Below are 18451 nucleotides of genomic sequence, written 5' to 3'. Positions count from 1 at the left end.
CCCGGACAAGGGGCCCTCTGACCACTAGAGGGGGCTGTGCACCGCTGTGCCTCCGGAGCGGGGCAGAGGGGGAAGAGCCCAGCCAACTCTGGGCAAACCTGGGTAAGGTGTGAGCATCCTCAACACCAGACCCCTCCCTCCACCCCTACGCACCAGGACAGGGTGTCCCAACCCAGTCAGCCACCCTGCCGTGGCCTTGTGGAGTGTGCCCCATTGCAGTAGGACCCGCACCCCCGTCCCTGTGTGGCAAGGGTCCAGGAGCCCTGGGACCCTGCAGCATGTGGCCCTCCCTGGGGTGCCAGCTCAGCCACCGTCTGCCCTGCAGCCCGCAGGGCGGGGGGGAGGGGGGCCTTGGTTCATCCACGCCTGCCCGCTGGGCAATGCCGCTTCTGCTGGCATTGAAGGTGTTCCCAGCACCCCCTGCGGGGCCACCCTGACCTCCCCAGAGCCTCTCAGCTGCTCACAGCCCTCAAGTCCAGGCTGCTTCCCAGTGCTATCAGCACCTTCAGGGAGCATTCCAGCTCTCAGCTCCTGGGGAGGTGCTTGCCGGCTGTCTTGGGAACGCACAGCCGTTATTAGAGCCATGAAAAAGAGCCCATTGGCGATGCCTGCCCTGCTGGGAAAGCAGCCCTGGAGTGCCTCTAAGCCGACCCTGCCGACAAACAGCTAAAAGGTCACCTCTCTGCCTCCTCTAAAGCAGACAGCCCCCACCCCAGGGAAACTGCCGGTCACGCCCTGGGCTTCCACACCCCAGATTCCTCCGCTGACCAGCCACCCGGAGGCCCAGGATTCCTCCGCTGACCAGCCGCCCCGAGGCCTGGGATTCCTCCGCTGGCCAGCCGCCCCGAGGCCCGGGATCCCTCCGCTGACCAGCCGCCCCGAGGCCCGGGATCCCTCCGCTGGCCGGCCGCCCCGAGGCCCGGGATCCCTCCGCTGGCCAGCCGCCCCGAGGCCCGGAGGCAGCATTCCCTCCACTCACGCGAAGAGCTTCCTCCCTTCTCCCTAGAAAGACAGCTCACTTGTCCTTTTTTGATTTTTGTCCGCTCCTGGGGCTTGAACTCAGGGCTTGGGCACTGTCCCTGAGCTGCTAGAACTCTAGCACTTGAGGTGCCACTTCCGGCTTTTTCTGTGAATGTGGTACTAAGGAATGGAACCCAGGGCTCCTGTGTGCGAGGCAAGCACTCTGCCACGGAGCCACTGCCCAGCCCCAAGACCTCAGTTGTAGGAGAGCTGTCTGTCTCTCCAGTCTGGCTGGAGGACTGGTGTCCCCCTCAGGCTTTTACCTAAAATAAAAGTCAGCTGTTCTGCTGCTTGCTTTCAGCCCTTTCTCTGTTCTGATACCCTTATTCCTTACAGATACCCCACCCAGCCTTAGCCCCTCAAACTCGTCCTATGCCTGGCAGCTCTGGTACCCATGTGTAAGTCGGTAGACGGAGGTTTCTGTTGGCTCCTCAGGAGTGATGGCCGCACCGGCCCTGTCTACCCAGCCCCTTAAGCCCTGCGCAGGCCCCAGCTTCCCTAAGCTCAGGACTGCGGGGACCCTGCAGAGAAGGGGCTCTGGAGTATCTCGACCCAGGGGTCTGGCAGGTGACAGGTAGAATCTGCAGTTGGAATTGTGCACAGGCAGGGCCAGGGACGCAGGAGCAGGTGGCGGCAGCGTGGCCAGGCTGGCTCCACGAGGAAACTTCCCTGGGACTTGGTGAGCCCAGGGGAACAGGATTCCTTGGTGCCAAGGACATCCGCACCCATCCTCTCTCCTGTGTGTGTGTGTGTGTGTGTGTGTGTGTGTGTGTGTGTGTCGGTCGTGGACCTGAACTCTGCCTGGCCGCTGTCCCTCAGCTCTTCAGCTCTAGGTGAGTGCTGTACCACTTGAGCCACAGTGCCACTTCTGGTTTTCTGGTGGTTTATTGGAGATAAGAGTTTCACGGACTTTCCTGCCTGGCCTGGCTTGGAGCCTCGAGCCTCATATCTCAGCCTCCTGAGCAGCTCGGGTGACAGGTAGGGCCACCGGCTCACACCTTGGCTTCCTTTGTCTCTTCCAAGGGTGAATCCCAGGAGGTGCCAGCAGGCAGAAGCCAAGCAGGCAGTTACTCCACCAGCATGCTACGGGGGCGCCGAACCACCCCATCCTTGACCACCCTGTCCCCCACCAAGCCGCTCAGCCCCTCCATCCCTGCATCTCCATCTTGGGGCTGGCCGGCAGAGGCTCTGCCTCTGGGGACCTCCTAAGCCAGGGCCTGGGGTCTGCTGATCACCCTTGTGCTAGCCAAAGCCACCCACACAACCCACACAGCCACTCCCTGGAGGCTTGTCTCTCAGAAGAGGCCAGTGCAGCTCCTAACCGAGCCTTCCCGCCCACCCAGCCCCCTGCTTCCCACGGAGAGGCTGCTCAGGAATGAACAAGGAAGGGTCTGGGTCCTGGTCCAGCTCTTGTGTCAGCTAGGTGTCCGCACAGCTGGGGACGGACAGGAACCTGTCCTGGAGGACAGAGCCCGCGGCTGAGCCTCAGGGCAGGGGGAGTTTCTATCAGAGAAGCGTGTTGTCTCTTCCAGCAAGGGGAGGGGGTGGAGGTTCGGCGAGAGCTGCGGCCGGAAGCGTTTCTGAGAACAGAGGTGGCGCCCTGTAGACCCTTATCTGGAGCGGAGGCAGCACACACCGACTGGAGGGTCAGGCGGGAAGCTGTGGTTTTCCGGAGAGCTAGAGACGCGCTCCTGAGTGGGGGGAGTTTCCAAAGGGTGCCGAGCCGGCCTCTGCCCCGCTGGTCCGTGTCAGGCTGGGGCCCAGGAGGCCAGGCCTCCCCGCTGCAGCCCCTCCTGCCTCACCCCAGCCTCCACCGCCCTCCTAGCTCAGCTCAGCCTTTCCACACACTCGCACTCCTGGTCTCCTGGGAGTCTTCCACAGCCCTCGAGGGGGCCCTGTGTCCACCGTCCACCCCCTGTGAAGGTCCTGCTCAGAAGGCAGAGGCCCCCTGCTGGCCTGCACAGCTACCTCAGCCCTGCTAGCGGACCCAAGCCAAACAGGGGTCTCCGAAGCCACAGGGAGGAGAGAGGGCTGAGGGGCTTGGAGAAGCCAGGCCAGTGGGTGGAGGAGACCCCAGATCCCTGCCCAGCCCAACCCCGTGCTGTGTGCGCCCGCATGCGGATTCCCCAGCCGTCCTGCGTCAGCTCAGCGCCCGCCGACTCCCTCCGGCAGCCCACCAGGAATTTCCAGCTTACTCAGCCTGCGTACCTGCGGCCTCAGTACTTCCTGGGGAGGCCCCCACTGCAGTCTCCTGCAGGGAGGGCAAGGAAGGGCTCAGGGCCTGGCAGGGGTGCAGCGGGCGGGCCCAGAAGCACCCCAGCACTCCTGCCCAGCCTCTGCTGCACCCCGCGACGCTGGCTGTTCCCCTGACCCAGAAGCTCCCGGCAGCAGCACAGAAAAGACCAAGTGCTCCATGTGCCACCCAAGCCAGCAGCATGTCCCAGCCCTCTGAGTCCTGGATCCCCACATCTCCACCCACATCAAAATAGACACGCCTCACCCCGAGGTGTGAATGTGCTCCCCTCCTCTATCTGCTGGGCGGGGCCCAGAGCCCCCCCCAACCCCCACCCCCCCCCCCCCCCCCCCCGGCCCCTGGAGCCACAGGAAGTGACTGCAGCTGAGTCAGGAGTGCTCGGGGCAGAGCCGGCTGAGCGAGGCCAGGGTGCGGCCACCTTGGAGGGCGTGGCCCTGACGGGTCCTTGCTGGCCTGCCACTCCCTGGACACCAGTGCCAAGGTGTCCCTATCAGATTTCTCCAGCAGCTGCCAGAAAGCGGGAGGGTGCTTGGCTGGGGAGGACCCCAGAGCCATGCCCTGAAGCGTAGGATCCGGGAGGAGAGAGGGCTCAGGGCCAGAGCCAAGCCCTGGAGAGACTGCTTCCCTTGTCTGTAGTGCTGGGTGTAACCTGACAGAGCTCTGAGCTTGGGGCGTGAGGCCTGGAAAGATAGCCCGAAGTACAGCCATAAACCAATCTCCACAGCCCTCCAGGTCTCGGTGGACACCACTGCCCAGAACGGATGGACACTTGGATAGCAGACCTGGAGTGCAAGCAGCCAGGGTCCGCTCCTCACAGCAGCTGCCTCAGCCAGTGGTCCAGCGACCGTCCAGTGGTCAAGACTAGAGTGGCTCCAACCTGTGCCTCCTGTCCTTACCTGAGCCCAGAAGCAGGCCTCGGTGGTCCCCTCCCCTGGGCGCCCTGGGAGGATCCTGGAAGCCCAGCCCTGCGGTGCCCTGCGCCCTTGTACATCCAATCAGGTTAGGAAGAAGTGTTTATTGAAAACCGCCGGTGCTGGGCACTGCACCCCACAGGAGCCCAGGGATCCACTAAGGAAGCTCAGCCTTCGCTGTCTGCCTGGTCCATAAGCCCGGCCACGCCCACCGCACCCCTCCATGGTCTTGTGGTCTTGGGACGTGTCACTGTCAGAATCCCATACCCACTCCCCGACACAGTGGGGCAGGGCTGGGCCCAAAACAAGACAGGGAGCAGAGCCACCGCTCCCAGAGGTCAGCCCAGGCAGGCTGTGCGGGGCGCTGGGGCCAGCGGGGCCTCACACCCAGCCGTCCCCCAGGGGGCCCTTCTCCTCCAGCCGCTCTCCTCGCTCCTCCTCAGGGAACTGGCAGCTGTAGGCATCCTCCGCCGCTGGTGGTAGTGGTACCTCCAGGAGTGGCTGGGTCTCTGCAAGGGGCTCTGGTCAGCGGCTCTCCTGGGGCCCGCCAGCCCTCCCCCAAGGCACAACTGACCTCGGGTCCGCGCGCGCTGCCCCCGCAGCTGCCAGACGTGCAGGCTGAGCTGGGCTGTGTTGAGGAGCAGGACACAGATGGCCACAGCAAAGATGACAACCAGCTGGCCCCGCAACTCAGCCGGCGGCGGTCCCGGCACACACACGGCATTGTGGGTCTTGTTCCCAGGGAACGCGGTAATGAATCCAGACTCCGTGCAGCTGCGGTCCAGGGGAGACGGACTGAGATGCTATTAGCCTGCGCCACCAAGCAGCCCCACTGAGAGGACCTCTGTCTGTCCTCTGAGCCACTTGTGGGCCAACACCCTGGCCATGTGGGACAGGCTCCCCCAGAGTGGGCCTAGCCCAGCCGGCCAGGCCCCGGCCCATACTCACTCTGCCCAGGGCCTGCAGCGGCCCTCACGGCCTGTTGAGAAGGTGCCCGCAGCACAGTCAATGCACTCAAAGCCAAACTTGAAAGTCCCTAGGACAGACAGACACCGTAGGAGCACTGTAGGAGAGCAGGTCTGCCCCACGCCTCACCCACAGGAGATTCCTGATGCCCGTAAGACCAGGGCCTGGGAACAGAGCCCAGTGTGTGTCAGATCCAGAGCCTGTCTGTCTGTCCCTATGCGGATGGAAGGAGTGAGTACCTGGGCCACCGTGTGCAGCTCTAAGGGCAGGGCACCCCATAGGCCTTCACGGCCACTGCTGAGCGGACACTACGCCCTCATTCTGCCCGGAGAAGGGGCAAGCCCAGCGCTGCATGCCAGAAGGCGGCCCGGACGTCCATTCCTCCAGGACCGTGCCCCGTGCGGACGTCCTCATCCCTGGCTCCCTGGACACCGGGTCCCCCACGTTCCAGCTCGGCTCCGGACCAGCCCTGGGCCTGCACTCGGCTCCAGACCAGCCCCGGGCCTGCTCTGGGACCCGCAACCCTCAGTGCCTCCCAGGACATACCCTGAGGCCGAGCCTCTTGGCCAGGTGGGCACGGGTGGCGCTTGCAGGTCCTGCACTCGGGGTCTTCACAGTGGAATTCCGGCTGCACACACTCGCAGTCCCCCTTGGGACAGACCTCCCGTTCTGCACGGCGATACACCAGCTCTCAGCAACCCAGCGAAGCCCTGCCCTTCCGGGCTCCTCCCGGCCAGCAAGAGGGATGAGGGGGCCTGGGAAGGTGGCTCCGTGGTGGAGGGCTCGCCTAGCATGCATGAAGCCCTGGGCTCCATTCCTCAGGACCACATACACAGAAAAAGCCAGACGTGGTGCTGTGGTAGAGTGCCACCCTTGAGCAAAAGAAGCTCAGGGATGGTGCCCAGGCCCTGAGTTCAAGGCCCAGGACTAGAGAAAAAAAGAAGAGGAGGAGGAGGGGGAGGGGGAGGGAGAAGAAGAAGAAGAGGAGGAGGAGGAGGAGGAGGAAGAGGAGGGGGACGGGGAGGAGGGGAAGGGGAGGAGGAGGGGGAGGAAGGGGAGGGGAGGAGGAGGGGGAGGAGGAGAGGGGGAGGGGGAGGAGGGAGAGGAGGAGGGTCAGGGGGCAGGGGAGGAGGGAGAGGAGGAGGAGGAGGAAGAGCAGCAGCAGCAGCAGCAGCACCTCCGGCCCAGGCTAAGGTCCTAGGCTTTTTCTAGCTCAGTGTCTCCTCCTAGGTGCCAGCTCCTCCTTCCCTGCTGGGCCTCCTGTTCCTGCACTGGCTGATTCCCCAAAGCTCCAAGGGCGCTCTGGGGCTGGTGTGTGGTCAGCACCAGCAGGGGCCTCGGGGCCGCCCCCACCGTCCTCTGGCCCCGTAGGCAAAGCTTGGGATGCTCTCCTTTGACGGGTCCTCCATGGCCCCCTCCCACGTGGGGGAGCGCCGAGGCTCCAGACCGGCGCCACCCTAGTTCCTGCCACCTGGGAGGAGCCCACGGCCCTCCTCAGGGAGACTTCTGTCCCCACATCTTCCGAGCCTCAGACACCCGCCATCCACATCTCCCTCCAGATCCCACCCGACGGCTTTTGGCACAGAGCGTCTGTCCCTGCTGCCAGCCCATGGGACCTCTGTTAGTGACGGTGACCCAGTCTGAGCGTGGCTGGGGAGGTGGGGATGGGCGCCACTCCCCGGTGCCTCCCCCTCCCCCTGCCCCCCTGCTCCCCCGCCCCCCCCGCCGTCCACTCTACCGGGCGAGCAGGAGCGGCAGCAGCGCAGGTCGGTGTCCGCCCCTCTCGGGAAGCAGCCCTGACCACAGCCCTGGCCACAGCGCAGACCCTGGCCCAGCACGCCCAGCAGGACCACCCCACACAGGGCTGTCAGCGCACCCATCGCGGCCGCGGCTCCAGGAGTCCCTGCGGTGCGCTCAGCCCGGCCTGCTCTGACAGGCCCTGCCTCCGCCTTGAGCCCTGTGCTCCTCCCCCCCCCCCCCCCGCCCCGCACCTCCTCCGTTTCCTGGGGGCGTCCCTCAAAGACACTCCTCACCCAGAGGGGCTGGGAGACCACAGTGCGTGCTGCTGGAGCACTGTGCACCAAGACAGCACCAGCACCCTGAGTACCCAGCACCCCCAGAGCACCAGCACCCACAGAGCACCAGCACCCCCCAGAGCACCAGCACCCCCCAGAGCACCCAGTACCCCCAGAGCACCAGCACCCCCAGAATACCAGCACCTCCCAGAGCACCAGCACCCACAGAGCACCAGCACCCCCAGAGCACCAGCACCCCCAGAGCACCAGCACCCTCAGAGAAGCAGCACCCCCAGAGAACCAGCACCCCCAGAGAACCAGCACCCCCAGAGAACCAGTACCCCCAGAGAACCCAGCACCCCCAGAGCACCAGCACCCCCAGAGTACCCAGCACCTCCAGAGCACCAGCACCCCCAGAGCATCAGCACCTCCCCAGAGCACTCAGCACCTCCAGAGCACCAGCACCCCTAGAGCACCAGCACCTCCCCAGAGCACCCAGCACCTTCCCAGAGCACCCAGCACCTTCCCAGAGTACCCAGCACCTCCCCAGAGCACCCAGCACCTCCAGAGCACCAGCACCCCTAGAGCACCAGCACCTCCCCAGAGCACCCAGCACCCTCCCCAGAGCACCCAGCACCTCCCCAGAGCACCCAGCACCTCCCCAGAGCACCCAGCACCCCCAGAGCACCAGCACCCCCAGAGCACCCAGCACCTCTCCAGAGCACTCAGCACCTCCAGAGCACCCAGCATCCTCCCCAGAGCACCCAGCACCCCCAGAGCACCAGCACCCCCAGAGCACCAGCACCCCCAGAGCACCCAGCACCTCCAGAGCAACCAGCACCCCCAGAGCACCAGCACCCCCAGAGCACCAGCACCTCCCAGAGCACCCAGCACCTCCAGAGCACCAGCACCCCCAGAGCACCAGCACCTCCCCAGAGCACCCAGCACCTCCCCAGAGTACCCAGCACCTCCCCAGAGCACCCAGCACCTCCAGAGCACCAAAACCCTCCCCAGAGCACCCAGCACCTTCCCAGAGCACCCAGCACCTCCCCAGAGCACCCAGCACCCCCAGAGCACCAGCACCCCCAGAGCACCAGCACCCCCAGAGCACCCAACATCTCCAGAGCACCCAGCACCTCCAGAGCACCAGCACCTCCCCAGAGCACCAGCACCTCCCCAGAGCACCAGCACCTCCCCAGAGCACCAGCACCTCCCCAGAGCACCAGCACTTCCCCAGAGCACCCAGCACCTCCCCAGAGCACCCAGCACCCTCCACGAGCCCCAGCACCCAGAGCACCCAGCACCCTCCAGAGCACCCCAGCACCTCAGGCCCGCAGAGCACCCAGCAGCACCCCCAGAGCACCAGCACCTCCCAGAGCACCCAGCACCTCCAGAGCACCCAGCACCCCCAGAGCACCAGCACCTCCCCCAGGAGCACCCAGCACCTCCCAGAGTACCCAGCACCTCCACCAGGAGCACCCAGCACCTCCAGAGCACCAAAACCTCCCCCCAGAGCAGCACCCAGCACCTCCCCAGAGCACCCAGCACCCCCAGAGCACCAGCACCCCCAGAGCACCAGCACCCCCAGAGCACCCAACATCTCCAGAGCACCCAGCACCTCCAGAGCACCAGCACCTCCCCAGAGCACCAGCACCTCCCCAGAGCACCAGCACTTCCCCAGAGCACCCAGCACCCCCCAGAGCACCAACACCCTCCCCAGAGCACCCAGCACCTCCAGAGCACCCAGCACCTCCAGAGCACCTAGCACCACCCCAGAGCACCAGCACCCTCCGCAGAGCACCTAGCACCTTCCCAGAGCACCCAGCATCTCCCCAGAGCACCAGCACCCCCAGAGCACCCAGCACCCTCCCCAGAGCACCCAGCACCCCCCAGAGTACCCAGCACCTCCCCAGAGCACCCAGGCACCTCCCCAGAGCACCCAGCACCTTCCCAGAGCACCAGCACCCCCCCCAGAGCACCAACACCCCTCCGCGCAGAGCACCAGCACCTTCCCAGAGCACCCAGCACCTTCCCAGAGCACCCAGCACCCCCAGAGCACGCAGCACTTCCCCAGAGTACTCAGCACCTCCCCAGGCACCTCCCCAGAGCACCCAGCACCCCCAGAGTACCCAGCACCTCCCCAGAGCACCCAGCACCTCCTCAGAGCACCCAGCACCCTCCTCAGAGCACCCAGCACCCTCCCCAGAGCACCTAGCACCTCCTCAGAGCACCCAGCACCCTCCTCCCCAGGTTATATGCCGGGATCTGGGGACAGCTGCCTCAACCTGATGCACTGGGGAGACTCACATGGCCCCCATTCTCTGCAGGCCAGTGCCCCAGAACACTGACCAGCTGCTTGGAACCCCAAGTGTCCACGTCACCCACCCCAGGACCCCTCCTGGCCCCAGGGTCTGCCAGGAGGCCCTGAGGGGCTCTTCCCAGGAAGGTCATCCCCACTGGGCATTCCCACAGGCCCTGAGGCTCAGGGCTGCACAGCCTGCCCCAGCTCATGGCAGCAGTGGTCTCTGAGCTGCTTTTGTTCACTGGCCTAGGCCTGTACAATACATCTGGAAGGGAAGTGGAGGGGCCATGAGCCTCGAGGGGGGGGGCTGAGCCTCAGTTTCCCCCACATGGGCTTTGGGTTGTTGGGCTATTTCCCATCCTTCCAGTGGGAGCTCTGCAGGGAGCGGGTTCAGGGTGGGGCTGGGTTGCCACAGGCGGGAGTAGTTAGTGCCCATTGTGAGGTGTCAGGTCCAGGAAGCCCTTTTAAAATCTTGCTGCTGCAGGTGGTTCAGGAAGCAGGGCGTCAGGAGTTGCCAGCTGATTCTAGTTTCCTCAGCCTCAGAGCTGAGCCTCCCAGGGAGGCGTCCTGGACCCTGGACTCCAAGCCGTCTGTCATAGACGTCCCTTCTTGGAGGAACCTGGGGACAAAGGTATGCCACCAGACAGCCCCTGGGGTGCAAGGTGGCACCACCAAGAAGAAGGGACAGGGCAGTCCAGGACTGGGGTTTCTACCTGTTTTTAAGGACCTGACTAGTTATCCAGGTCTGTGCCAACACATCCCTGTGACCCTAGACAATCCCCCGCATCTCCTGCAGGTAACGGCGCGCTGCCTGTGAGACCCTGTTCCTCCTCTGTGTGGGGGGCCGAGCGGCCTGGACTAACGCTGAGAGTAGATCTGTGCGTCGTCTCCAGGAGGGTCTCCAGAGGGCGGTGGTCCTGGTGTGGCTCAATCTCCCAGGTCCCCCTTGGATGTAACCCATCCACTGACCTCCTGCCCCTGTCCCTCCAGGCCTGACAGTTCCCCCCAGGACAGGGACTGTAGATCAGTGTCTGTTACCTCTGCCAGACCCAGGATCAAGTGCTGTCCTCCCAGGAGGAGGCTGGAAGTTGTCAAAAGAGGAAGAGGGAGGGAGTCAGATTTGAGAGGAAAGAGCCGGCGGAAGTGCAGAGGACCCGAAGAGTCCATCCAGACCCCGTGGTGGGTCACGGCCACTGGATGCCCCACTGGGATGCCCAGCTTGACACAAGGGCTTGATTATTACCTCTAGCCACAGACTGGGTGGAAGCTGGGGCCCATGACCACAGGGCACAGGGGCAGGGCCAGGCCAGCGGCCGCAGGGGCAGACGCGGACATGACTGTCCGGCCTGGCACACCTCCTCACGTTATCCGATGTGTGCTCTGCGGGTCAACAGTTCCTGACACATGGCATGCAGCATCAGCCTGGATTGGCCTGGCTTCTGGTTCAATTGCAGTCAGTCCTACACCATTGTGTGTGTCCATGTGTGTGCGTGTGCATGTGTGTGCCCACACATGCGTGTGTGTGCATGTGTGCATGTGTGTGCCAGGACTAGGACTTGAACTCAGGGCCTGGGCACTGTCCCTTATCTTTTTTGGCTCAAGGCTAGAGCTCAACCACTTGAGCCACAGATCCACTTCAGCCTTTTTGGTGATGAATTGGAGGTAAGAGTCTCATGGACTTTCCTGCCTGGGCTGGCTTTGAACCATGATCCTCAGATCTCAGCCACAGGAGTAGCTAGGATGACAGGCGTGAGCCACATCTGGGTCACATTATTTCTGTGTGAGATCAGTTTTCTAGGTGGCTCCTTTCTTTTTGGTTAGGTACCTGGGCCCCTGATGCTGGCCATACACAGCTTAGGGCAACTCTGGGTGAGGCCACAAACTCCATCTTGAAGAGAGCCCAAAAGCCCATCAGAACTCACTGGGATTGTCTGTCCATTCTGCAGACATCTGAGCCTTTCCACCCTTGGCCTGTGTGGCGCAGCGTTGCTGAAGGAGTCCAAGGGTGCTTGTTTCTGGGTAGATTGCCAGGAATAGAGTGGCCAGGTCTCAGGGCAGCCCACGTTTGGCTCAAGCCAATGGTGACAACAGTCCGGAGAATCACCGGCTGGTACCCAGGGAGGTCTTGGACAACCAGGCACCAGGGGCAGCCACAAAGGCCTAAGCTGTGGAACCAGGCCCCTCCAGACCAGGACCCAGGGGCCTGCTTGCTCTCAGTGCCGGATTATGACTCCAATGGGCTGAGGTTTCAGGATCACCTGAGGCTGAGGCTCTGAGCTTCTCAACAAGCCCCCAGCCAGGCCCTGTCCATTCCCTTTGGCACTGGAGTGCCCCGGGCCCAGGCTCGAGGCTCGGAGCAGACCCAACCACCTCGGCCTGAGGCCCTCTCCGGCCAGGTTATGCTGTAGGACTCACAGTTACCGGTGTGTTTATTGGAGTGGCTCCAAGCAGGCAGTATGCACAGCATACACGCATACATGGGTACATACACACATACACGGGAGAGGCCAGAGCCAGCTGAGCACCTAGAACGGTGCACACGTGTGGAGGACAGATGGTCTGTAAAGGAGTCCTCTGTCCCTGAACCCCACTCCTAAAGCGCAGCTCAGACCTTCACCAGCGTGGAGTGTGTGTCCACCTGCTCCTCCTGAATGGGCGTCCGAAAGCTACTTCCCCCTGGGAGGAGACAAGGGTGGGAGTCAGAGGTGGGCCTCGCCGGCCCAGGAGGTGGGCGGGCCCACAGTGGGCACTCACCAGAGGGCTTGAGGCCAGCAGGCCACTTCCAGGCCGCTCGGAGCAGGTGGAGGGCAAGCAAGGCAGCCAGGGGGGTGACCAGGCCCAGGCCCAGGCCCAGGGCAGCAGCCAGCATGGGGCCTGAGAGGAGGCCGGCGGGGTGAGCTCCCTCTCTCTGTCCTCTCCGTCTCTCCCTCCTCTCCCTCCTCCTCCTCCCCCTCGCTGGGCAATGCCCACTTACCCACAGGGCCCTCTGAGGCGGGTGTGGAGGGCTGCTGAGAGGTCTGAGGCCAGGCCTCAGTGGGAGGCATGGCTGTGGGCCTGGCGCCGGGATCCCGGGTCTCCCAGGCTGGCGTGGCCAGGGAGCGCTCATCCTCACAAACCGAGTCTGAGCTGGCGTCCGCTGGCCGCAGGGTCCGCTGCCCAGCTGAGGAGCAGCTGGGAGAGGGGACACCGCCAAGGCCACGGAGGAGGGGCCCACATTGAGTAATCACAACGCCAGACCAAAGGCGTCTGAGACAGCTGCCTAGACCACCCCCCAGACCTCCACACCTTCCTCCCCATGCCCGCCCTGTCCTACTCCTGCTGGATTCTCACTCCTAACCCTACCTCTACCTTCCCTGCTGCCCCCTGGAGTGAACTCAGGGAGGGCCTCACAGGGCCACCACAGGCCCTCACCCCCACAGAGGCTCACCACCCCCACCACAGGCCCACCCCCCCCACAGAGGCCCACCCCCCACCCCCCACCCCCCACCCCCCACCCCCACAGAGGCCCCCCCACAGGCCCTCACCCCCACAGAGGCCCACCCCCACAGAGGCCCACCCCCCCCACAAGCCCTCACCCCCACAGAGGCCCACCCCCACAGAGGCCCACCCCCCCCACAAGCCCTCACCCCCACAGAGGCTCACCACCCCCACCACAAGCCCATCCCCCCCACAGGCCCACCCCCCACCCCCCACCCCCCACCCCCACAGAGGCCCCCCCCCACAGGCCCACCCCCCACCCCCCACCCCCACAGAGGCCCCCCCCACAGGCCCACCCCCCCACAGAGGCCCTCGAGGGCTGAGCCAGGGCCGTGTGCCCAGTGTGTGCCAGCAGCTTCTGCCCCCTGCCCTGGCCTCCGCACACCAAGCCTCTAACCCTCCAGGACCCCAGTCCCCACCACGACACTCACTTGGTCCAGGGCTTGCAGGCCTGGTTGTCGCCTGGAGAGAAGTGACCAGGAGGGCAGGGGACACAGTCTGCGTGAAGATACTGAGCAGTTAACCGCCTGACACCGCCGCTGGCCTCCATGCCGGGACGGTCAGAGGTGAGGCCCGGGGCAAATGGGGGCAGCTCTTCCATGCCACATGCCACCACTGGCCCTGGCCGGAAAGCGGACTGGGAGCCCTCCACGCCCCTACCCAGCCCAGCCCATTAGAGAGGTGCCAGGGAGAGGCGGCGTGTGAGGTGGGACAAGGCCTCATTTCACCATTGCCAAAGCTCACGGCGAGGAGGGTGCCCAGCGCACGGGGCCTGGGCCCCGGGCACCCCAGCTCACCCACTCCAGGCTTGTAGCCATCCTCACGGGGCTGGGTTCCGGGCTTACAGCGGCAGATCGTGTCCTGTGTGGGTGTGCAGCTCTGCTTGAGCTCACTTCCACTTCCTGGAGGGATGGAGAGGTTGGGGCTATGGCAGAGGCTTGGCCGCGGGCAGTCAGGCCTCCGGGGAGGTGGACCAGAGCCGAGGCTGAGGGACTGCGGATCCTGAGGTCCTGGGCTTTTCACTCCTCTACTCCTGAGATCCTCTCCCTGTGGCCAGTCTGTCTCTTCCCGTCACAAAGCCCTGGGGACAGCTGGCCCTCCGGCCTCCTTTCCCGACCTCTTCACATGCATCAGGACTTTCCAAGGCCCCCGCTCCAGAGCCTCCCATCCAGACAGCACAGACAAGGCCACCCTGCCAACACGTGCTCCACACGGACTCTGCGAGTCTGGGCTGGGCTCCAGCCCCAGGAGGAGGTGGCACCCAGGAGCCCCCGGGCAGCCTGGGGCTTGCGGGGAGCCACCCGCACTGCTGCTTGCGGGCGGCCTGGGGGAGCACGGGAACGGCGGGGGGGGGGGGGGGGGGGGGGGGGAGGGGGCACCGGGGGAGGGGGCACGGCGGGGGGAGGGGGCACGACGGGGGGGAGGGGCACGGCGGGGGGGGAGGGGCACGGGGGGAGGGGGCACGGCGGGGGGGGAGGGGCACGGCGGGGGGAGGGTGCACGGTGGGGGGAGGGGCACGGCGGGGGAGGGGGCACGGCGGGGGAGGGGGCACGGCGGGGGAGGGGGCACGGCGGGGGGGAGGGGGCACGGCGGGGGGGAGGGGGCACGGCGGGGGAGGGGGCACGGCGGGGGAGGGGGCACGGCGGGGGGGAGGGGGCACGGCGGGGGGAGGGTGCACGGCGGGGGGAGGGGCACGGCGGGGGAGGGGGCACGGCGGGGGAGGGGGCACGGCGGGGGAGGGGGCACGGCGGGGGGGAGGGGGCACGGAGGGGGGGGAGGGGCACGGTGGGGGAGGGGGCACGGCGGGGGAGGGGGCACGGCGGGGGGGAGGGGGCACGGAGGGGGGGAGGGGCACGGCGGGGGAGGGGGCACGACGGGGGGGAGGGGCACGGCGGGGGGGGAGGGGCACGGGGGGAGGGGGCACGGCGGGGGGGGAGGGGCACGGCGGGGGGAGGGTGCACGGCGGGGGAGGGTGCACGGCGGGGGAGGGGGCACGGCGGGGGGGAGGGGGCACGGCGGGGGGGAGGGGCACGGCGGGGGAGGGGGCACGGCGGGGGGAGGGGGCACGGCGGGGGAGGGGGCACGGCGGGGGGGAGGGGCACGGCGGGGGGGGGCACGGCGGGGGGGGAGGGGGCACGGCGGGGGGGAGGGGCACGGCGGGCGGGAGGGGCACGGTGGGGGGGAGGGGCACGGCGGGGGGGGAGGGGTCACGGCGGGGGGGAGGGGCACGGTGGAGGGGGGAGCGTGGGCACGGGCATGGCAGGCGGGGGGGGGGGGGCACGGGGGGAGGGGCACGGGGAGGAGGGGGCACGGGGGGAGGGGCACGGCGGGCGGGGGGGAGGGGCACGGCGGAGGGGGGGAGCGTGGGCACGGGCACGGCGGGGGGGGGGGGGGGGGGGGGGCCGGAGGGGCTCACCGTGGTTGCACTTTGTGCACTGCTTACAGGGCTCATAGTTGGCCACGTCGTTGTAGAAGCCGGGCTCACAGGGGCGGCACACGGTGCCTCTGGTGCGGTCGCATCGCCGCACCATCCCGCTGCCTGCCGTGAGGTCAGCGGGTCAGCCGCGGTGGCGTGGCCTGGACCGTGGGCTCTTCCTCAGCGAGTCAGCGCCCCTGGGCCAGAGCGGGGCCTGGCCCACCCCTGACGGGCCAGCCCCCGCGCAGCCCCAGTGCCGGGCGCATCACTCACGGGGTCATTCGAGTCCCTCAGATCGGCTGCACTGTGTTCCCATCACTCTCCTTCCGCTGGAGCCCCCGACCCCCAGTGCCCCGGCCACTCACCAGGCTGGCAGTCAGGACAGCACCGGACACCTTGAGGGTAGGTGTTTCCAACACAGCGGAGCTGCGCCCAGGCTCCGAGCCCCAGGCCCAGCAGCAGCAGGGCTGCAGGCCGCCAAGCCTCTGCACACATCTCCTCTGTCCTCCGCCTTCACAGGAGTCTGGGTTTTTCCTTGGAGGATGTGGCTATAAGGGCTGTGGGGGTGGAGACTGGCAGGTGGTGGGGAAGGCGTGTGCTCAGGCCTGTGTCAGTGCGCACACACACGCACACACACACACACACACACACACACAGGCTCCTGCCCCTGCCCCTAGCTGAGCAGAGTCCAGGCCTGGGGACCCTCCCTCCAGAGGACATGGCTGCTCGGAGTCTGGAACTCCAGAGGAACACTGGCGCACGCCTTGCCCTTGGACTGGGCCGAGGTGATCCACGCTGTACACACAGGAGGCAGAGTGCTTGCAGCCGTTAGGACATGTGAGGGACACACCTGCACCCATCTCCACGCACCCACCGAGGCAGCACACACTGCTCACACACCCATGTGCTCACACACCCACGCAGACTCACCCTTTCTTACCTGTAAGTGCCCCTGGCTCTTACCGCTGCTCTGAAGAAATGGGTATTTGGAGCTGAGAGGCCTCCCCACGCCTCTCCCCTTTCTAACTTCTCAACAGAATTCTGATGGGATGTCTTTTACCAAGTTAACGTAGGAGCTGCAGATAGAGAGCCCTATTGAGGAGGGGAATCCCCAACCCAGAGCACAGGTGAGAGATGGGGCCCAGCCCACTCACAGAAATTCCCAGCCTGGAGACCAGGCGGGCATGGGCCAAATTACAGATGAGAAACAGGCAGAAGGAAACGCCACTACTGAGAAATGGGTCCCACGACCCCTCCCCAAGCCTGGAAGGGCAGTAGCGGGCCAGCACCACCCCACCTGACGAGCAGAGGAGCAAGGTTTGAACCCAGTTCTCTGACCTGCAGAGATGGAAGGCTTGTATTTGCACAAGCGCTCTGCTGAAGGCCAGGTAAACTCAGGGCTCATCCTGAGGTGCTTCTCCTATGGGGACCTCTGTAGGGATCTGCCTGCCTTCGGGTAGTCCTATCTGGCTGGTGATCGGCACTTACGACAGGTGACCGAAGATGCATTGAAGCCCAGTGCATCTGAGGTGCGGAGATGAAGAGAGATGGAGAGCAGGGCTGGGAGGTGGCTCAGTGGTAGAGCACTTGCCTCGCACACATGAGAGCCTGGGTTCAATTCCTCAGCACCACATAAGCAGAAAAAGCTGGAAGTGGCGCTGTGGCTCAAATGGTAGCGTGTTGGCCTTGAGCTGAAGAGCTGAGGGACAGCGCCCAGGCCGAGTTCAGGCCCCCCCAAAAAAAGAAAGATGGAGAACAGGCAACACTGATCAAGAAGCATTATACCATAACCTGACCTGTGTAATTAAAACCCCTTTGTACAACTAATTAAACAACAACAGACATCCTGAATGCACACGTGCCCCTCCCTCCCGCAGGGAGCCCATCTGGCAGCAGAGCCCCCCTGCATGATGTGCTCCGGCCGGAACTGCCTCGCCAGGCCCGGCGAGCTCCGGGAAGAGCCACGCGGGAGCGTTGCCGGCAGGAGCTGCCTCGCCATGCCCAGCGAGCTGGGGTTTTGAAGTCTCCAGGGGCACCGGCACTCTAGAAGGCATAATTGGGGGGTGGGGGCTGGGGGCTGAGCTTCCGGGGACTTGTGGCTGGTTCCACTTGACTGAGTCTCTAGGTCCTGACTTTGCCTGACCAAATGCATCAACCACCTCACCATAAACTTTCCGTTACTGACTGCAGTTTTGAGCTCTTCCGTGCAGACTCTCTCCCCTGTAACTCTGGCTTAATGCCAGCTGCTGCTCTGTCTTGATGGAGTCAGCCTGCCAACGTCCCTGGTGTTAAACTTCTCTTCCCTTTGGACACATGTGGTGAGCTTTACCCGGTCAAGACATCGAACAGGGCCCTCGCTCCTACAGCACAAGTCACAGGGAAGCCCCACACAGCTAAACACATGGTTGATCCTCGTACTCTAGCCCGGAGGGCACCTCCGGGACTGCACTGTCCCAAGGCAGGGTCCCGAGTCCATGCAACATGACCCTTCTGTCCCAGGACCGAGAGCTGAGGGGCAGCCAGTGGCACTGGCCTGGGGCGAACTCTCAGAGGGCAGACGCTGCAGAGGGTCAGGGTCTGCAGAGCCTTCCCGACACACCCTGTCGGAGGCCTGGAAAGCAAGGCACCACACTGGCTGCCAGCAGGGATCCCCACGGGCACAGAAGCGGGAAAAGCCCCGTCACAAGGGCCATCCTCAGACACTGAGGCAGCGCTCATGACTGGTTCCTGAAACACATGTGCACGTACGGGCAGGCAGGCGCGCACGGGCTCACGGACACACACATACGCACGCACACGCGCGCGTACACACACACACACACGCGCGGCCTCCCTCAGCCCACTGTCCACTGTTCATACCAACAGTAAGACCCAACTCGGGTGGAGCCCACCCCACACAGTGCTCCTCACACATGCTCTCCCGCCTGTCTCCCCCCAGCAGACTGGAGAAGGCTGAGGTCCTGGCCCCGCTTCTGCCCCTGGCAGAATCGCATCAACGCTTAGCACCATCTACAACCCCGTTAACCAGATCACCCACCTCAAAAGCTTCTAGTGGAAACCACCCAGCCACAAAGTCCCCAACTGTTTTTG

At 65.2% G+C, this 18451-nt stretch overlaps 3 protein-coding genes across 7 annotated transcripts in view; all 3 read right to left on the bottom strand.

The window, feature by feature from the left end:
• Sdf4 (stromal cell derived factor 4) overlaps positions 1–18451 on the bottom strand; it is a 33398-nt gene that overhangs the window by 3633 nt on the left and 11314 nt on the right. The window contains exon 8 of the mRNA XM_042701961.1: positions 3874–3890. The gene's annotated coding sequence lies outside the window, so the exon portion shown is untranslated. The remainder of the gene's footprint in view (positions 1–3873; positions 3891–18451) is intronic.
• On the bottom strand, positions 4294–7077 carry Tnfrsf18 (TNF receptor superfamily member 18). Of its 3 annotated transcripts, none has more exons than XM_042701969.1 (5): positions 7028–7077; positions 5698–5820; positions 5134–5221; positions 4760–4959; positions 4294–4694 (listed from the first exon to the last, which is right to left on the bottom strand). In XM_042701969.1, exons 1-5 carry the CDS (start codon positions 7029–7031, stop codon positions 4567–4569), a joined length of 543 nt encoding a protein of 180 aa, XP_042557903.1. In that variant the 5' UTR covers positions 7032–7077; the 3' UTR covers positions 4294–4566. The 3 variants fall into 3 exon arrangements, with proteins under 3 accessions (XP_042557903.1, XP_042557902.1, XP_042557901.1); XM_042701968.1 differs by having other exon boundaries at positions 4756–4959; positions 6890–7069; XM_042701967.1 differs by having other exon boundaries at positions 6890–7069.
• Tnfrsf4 (TNF receptor superfamily member 4) lies at positions 11880–16378 on the bottom strand. 3 transcript variants are annotated; one of them, XM_042701963.1, is made up of 8 exons: positions 16302–16378; positions 15727–15933; positions 15362–15484; positions 13743–13847; positions 13377–13443; positions 12443–12639; positions 12223–12342; positions 11880–12144 (listed from the first exon to the last, which is right to left on the bottom strand). In XM_042701963.1, exons 2-8 carry the CDS (start codon positions 15854–15856, stop codon positions 12074–12076), a joined length of 813 nt encoding a protein of 270 aa, XP_042557897.1. In that variant the 5' UTR covers positions 15857–15933; positions 16302–16378; the 3' UTR covers positions 11880–12073. The 3 variants fall into 3 exon arrangements, with proteins under 3 accessions (XP_042557897.1, XP_042557898.1, XP_042557899.1); XM_042701964.1 differs by having other exon boundaries at positions 15727–15918; positions 16302–16316; XM_042701965.1 differs by lacking the exons at positions 12223–12342; positions 16302–16378 and having other exon boundaries at positions 15727–15989.

This window comes from Dipodomys spectabilis, unplaced genomic scaffold, assembly GCF_019054845.1.
Source record: "Dipodomys spectabilis isolate Male_0828 unplaced genomic scaffold, ASM1905484v1 ptg000299l, whole genome shotgun sequence".
In the NCBI taxonomy this organism is placed as follows: Eukaryota; Metazoa; Chordata; class Mammalia; order Rodentia; family Heteromyidae; genus Dipodomys; species Dipodomys spectabilis.
The sequence above is the reverse complement of the archived record's forward strand: the minus strand, read 5'-3'. Positions and strand labels throughout refer to the sequence as shown.

What these genes read in the sequence shown, in the direction of transcription:
- Tnfrsf4 (XM_042701963.1), bottom strand. Translation starts at nt 15,856, where the DNA reads ATGTGTGCAGAGGCTTGGCGGCCTGCAGCCCTGCTGCTGCTGGGCCTG. An exon ending in GTGCACAAAGTGCAACCACG is followed by an intron (nt 13,848 to 15,361) that starts GTGAGCCCCTCC and finishes CCATCCCTCCAG; the next exon opens with GAAGTGGAAGTGAGCTCAAG. An exon ending in CGCCTCAGAGGGCCCTGTGG is followed by an intron (nt 12,343 to 12,442) that starts GTAAGTGGGCAT and finishes GCCTCCTCTCAG; the next exon opens with GCCCCATGCTGGCTGCTGCC.
- Tnfrsf18 (XM_042701967.1), bottom strand. Translation starts at nt 7,031, where the DNA reads ATGGGTGCGCTGACAGCCCTGTGTGGGGTGGTCCTGCTGGGCGTGCTG. An exon ending in CCAAGAGGCTCGGCCTCAGG is followed by an intron (nt 5,222 to 5,697) that starts GTATGTCCTGGG and finishes TGTCTGTCCTAG; the next exon opens with GGACTTTCAAGTTTGGCTTT. An exon ending in GCAGCGCGCGCGGACCCGAG is followed by an intron (nt 4,695 to 4,759) that starts GTCAGTTGTGCC and finishes AGCCCCTTGCAG; the next exon opens with AGACCCAGCCACTCCTGGAG.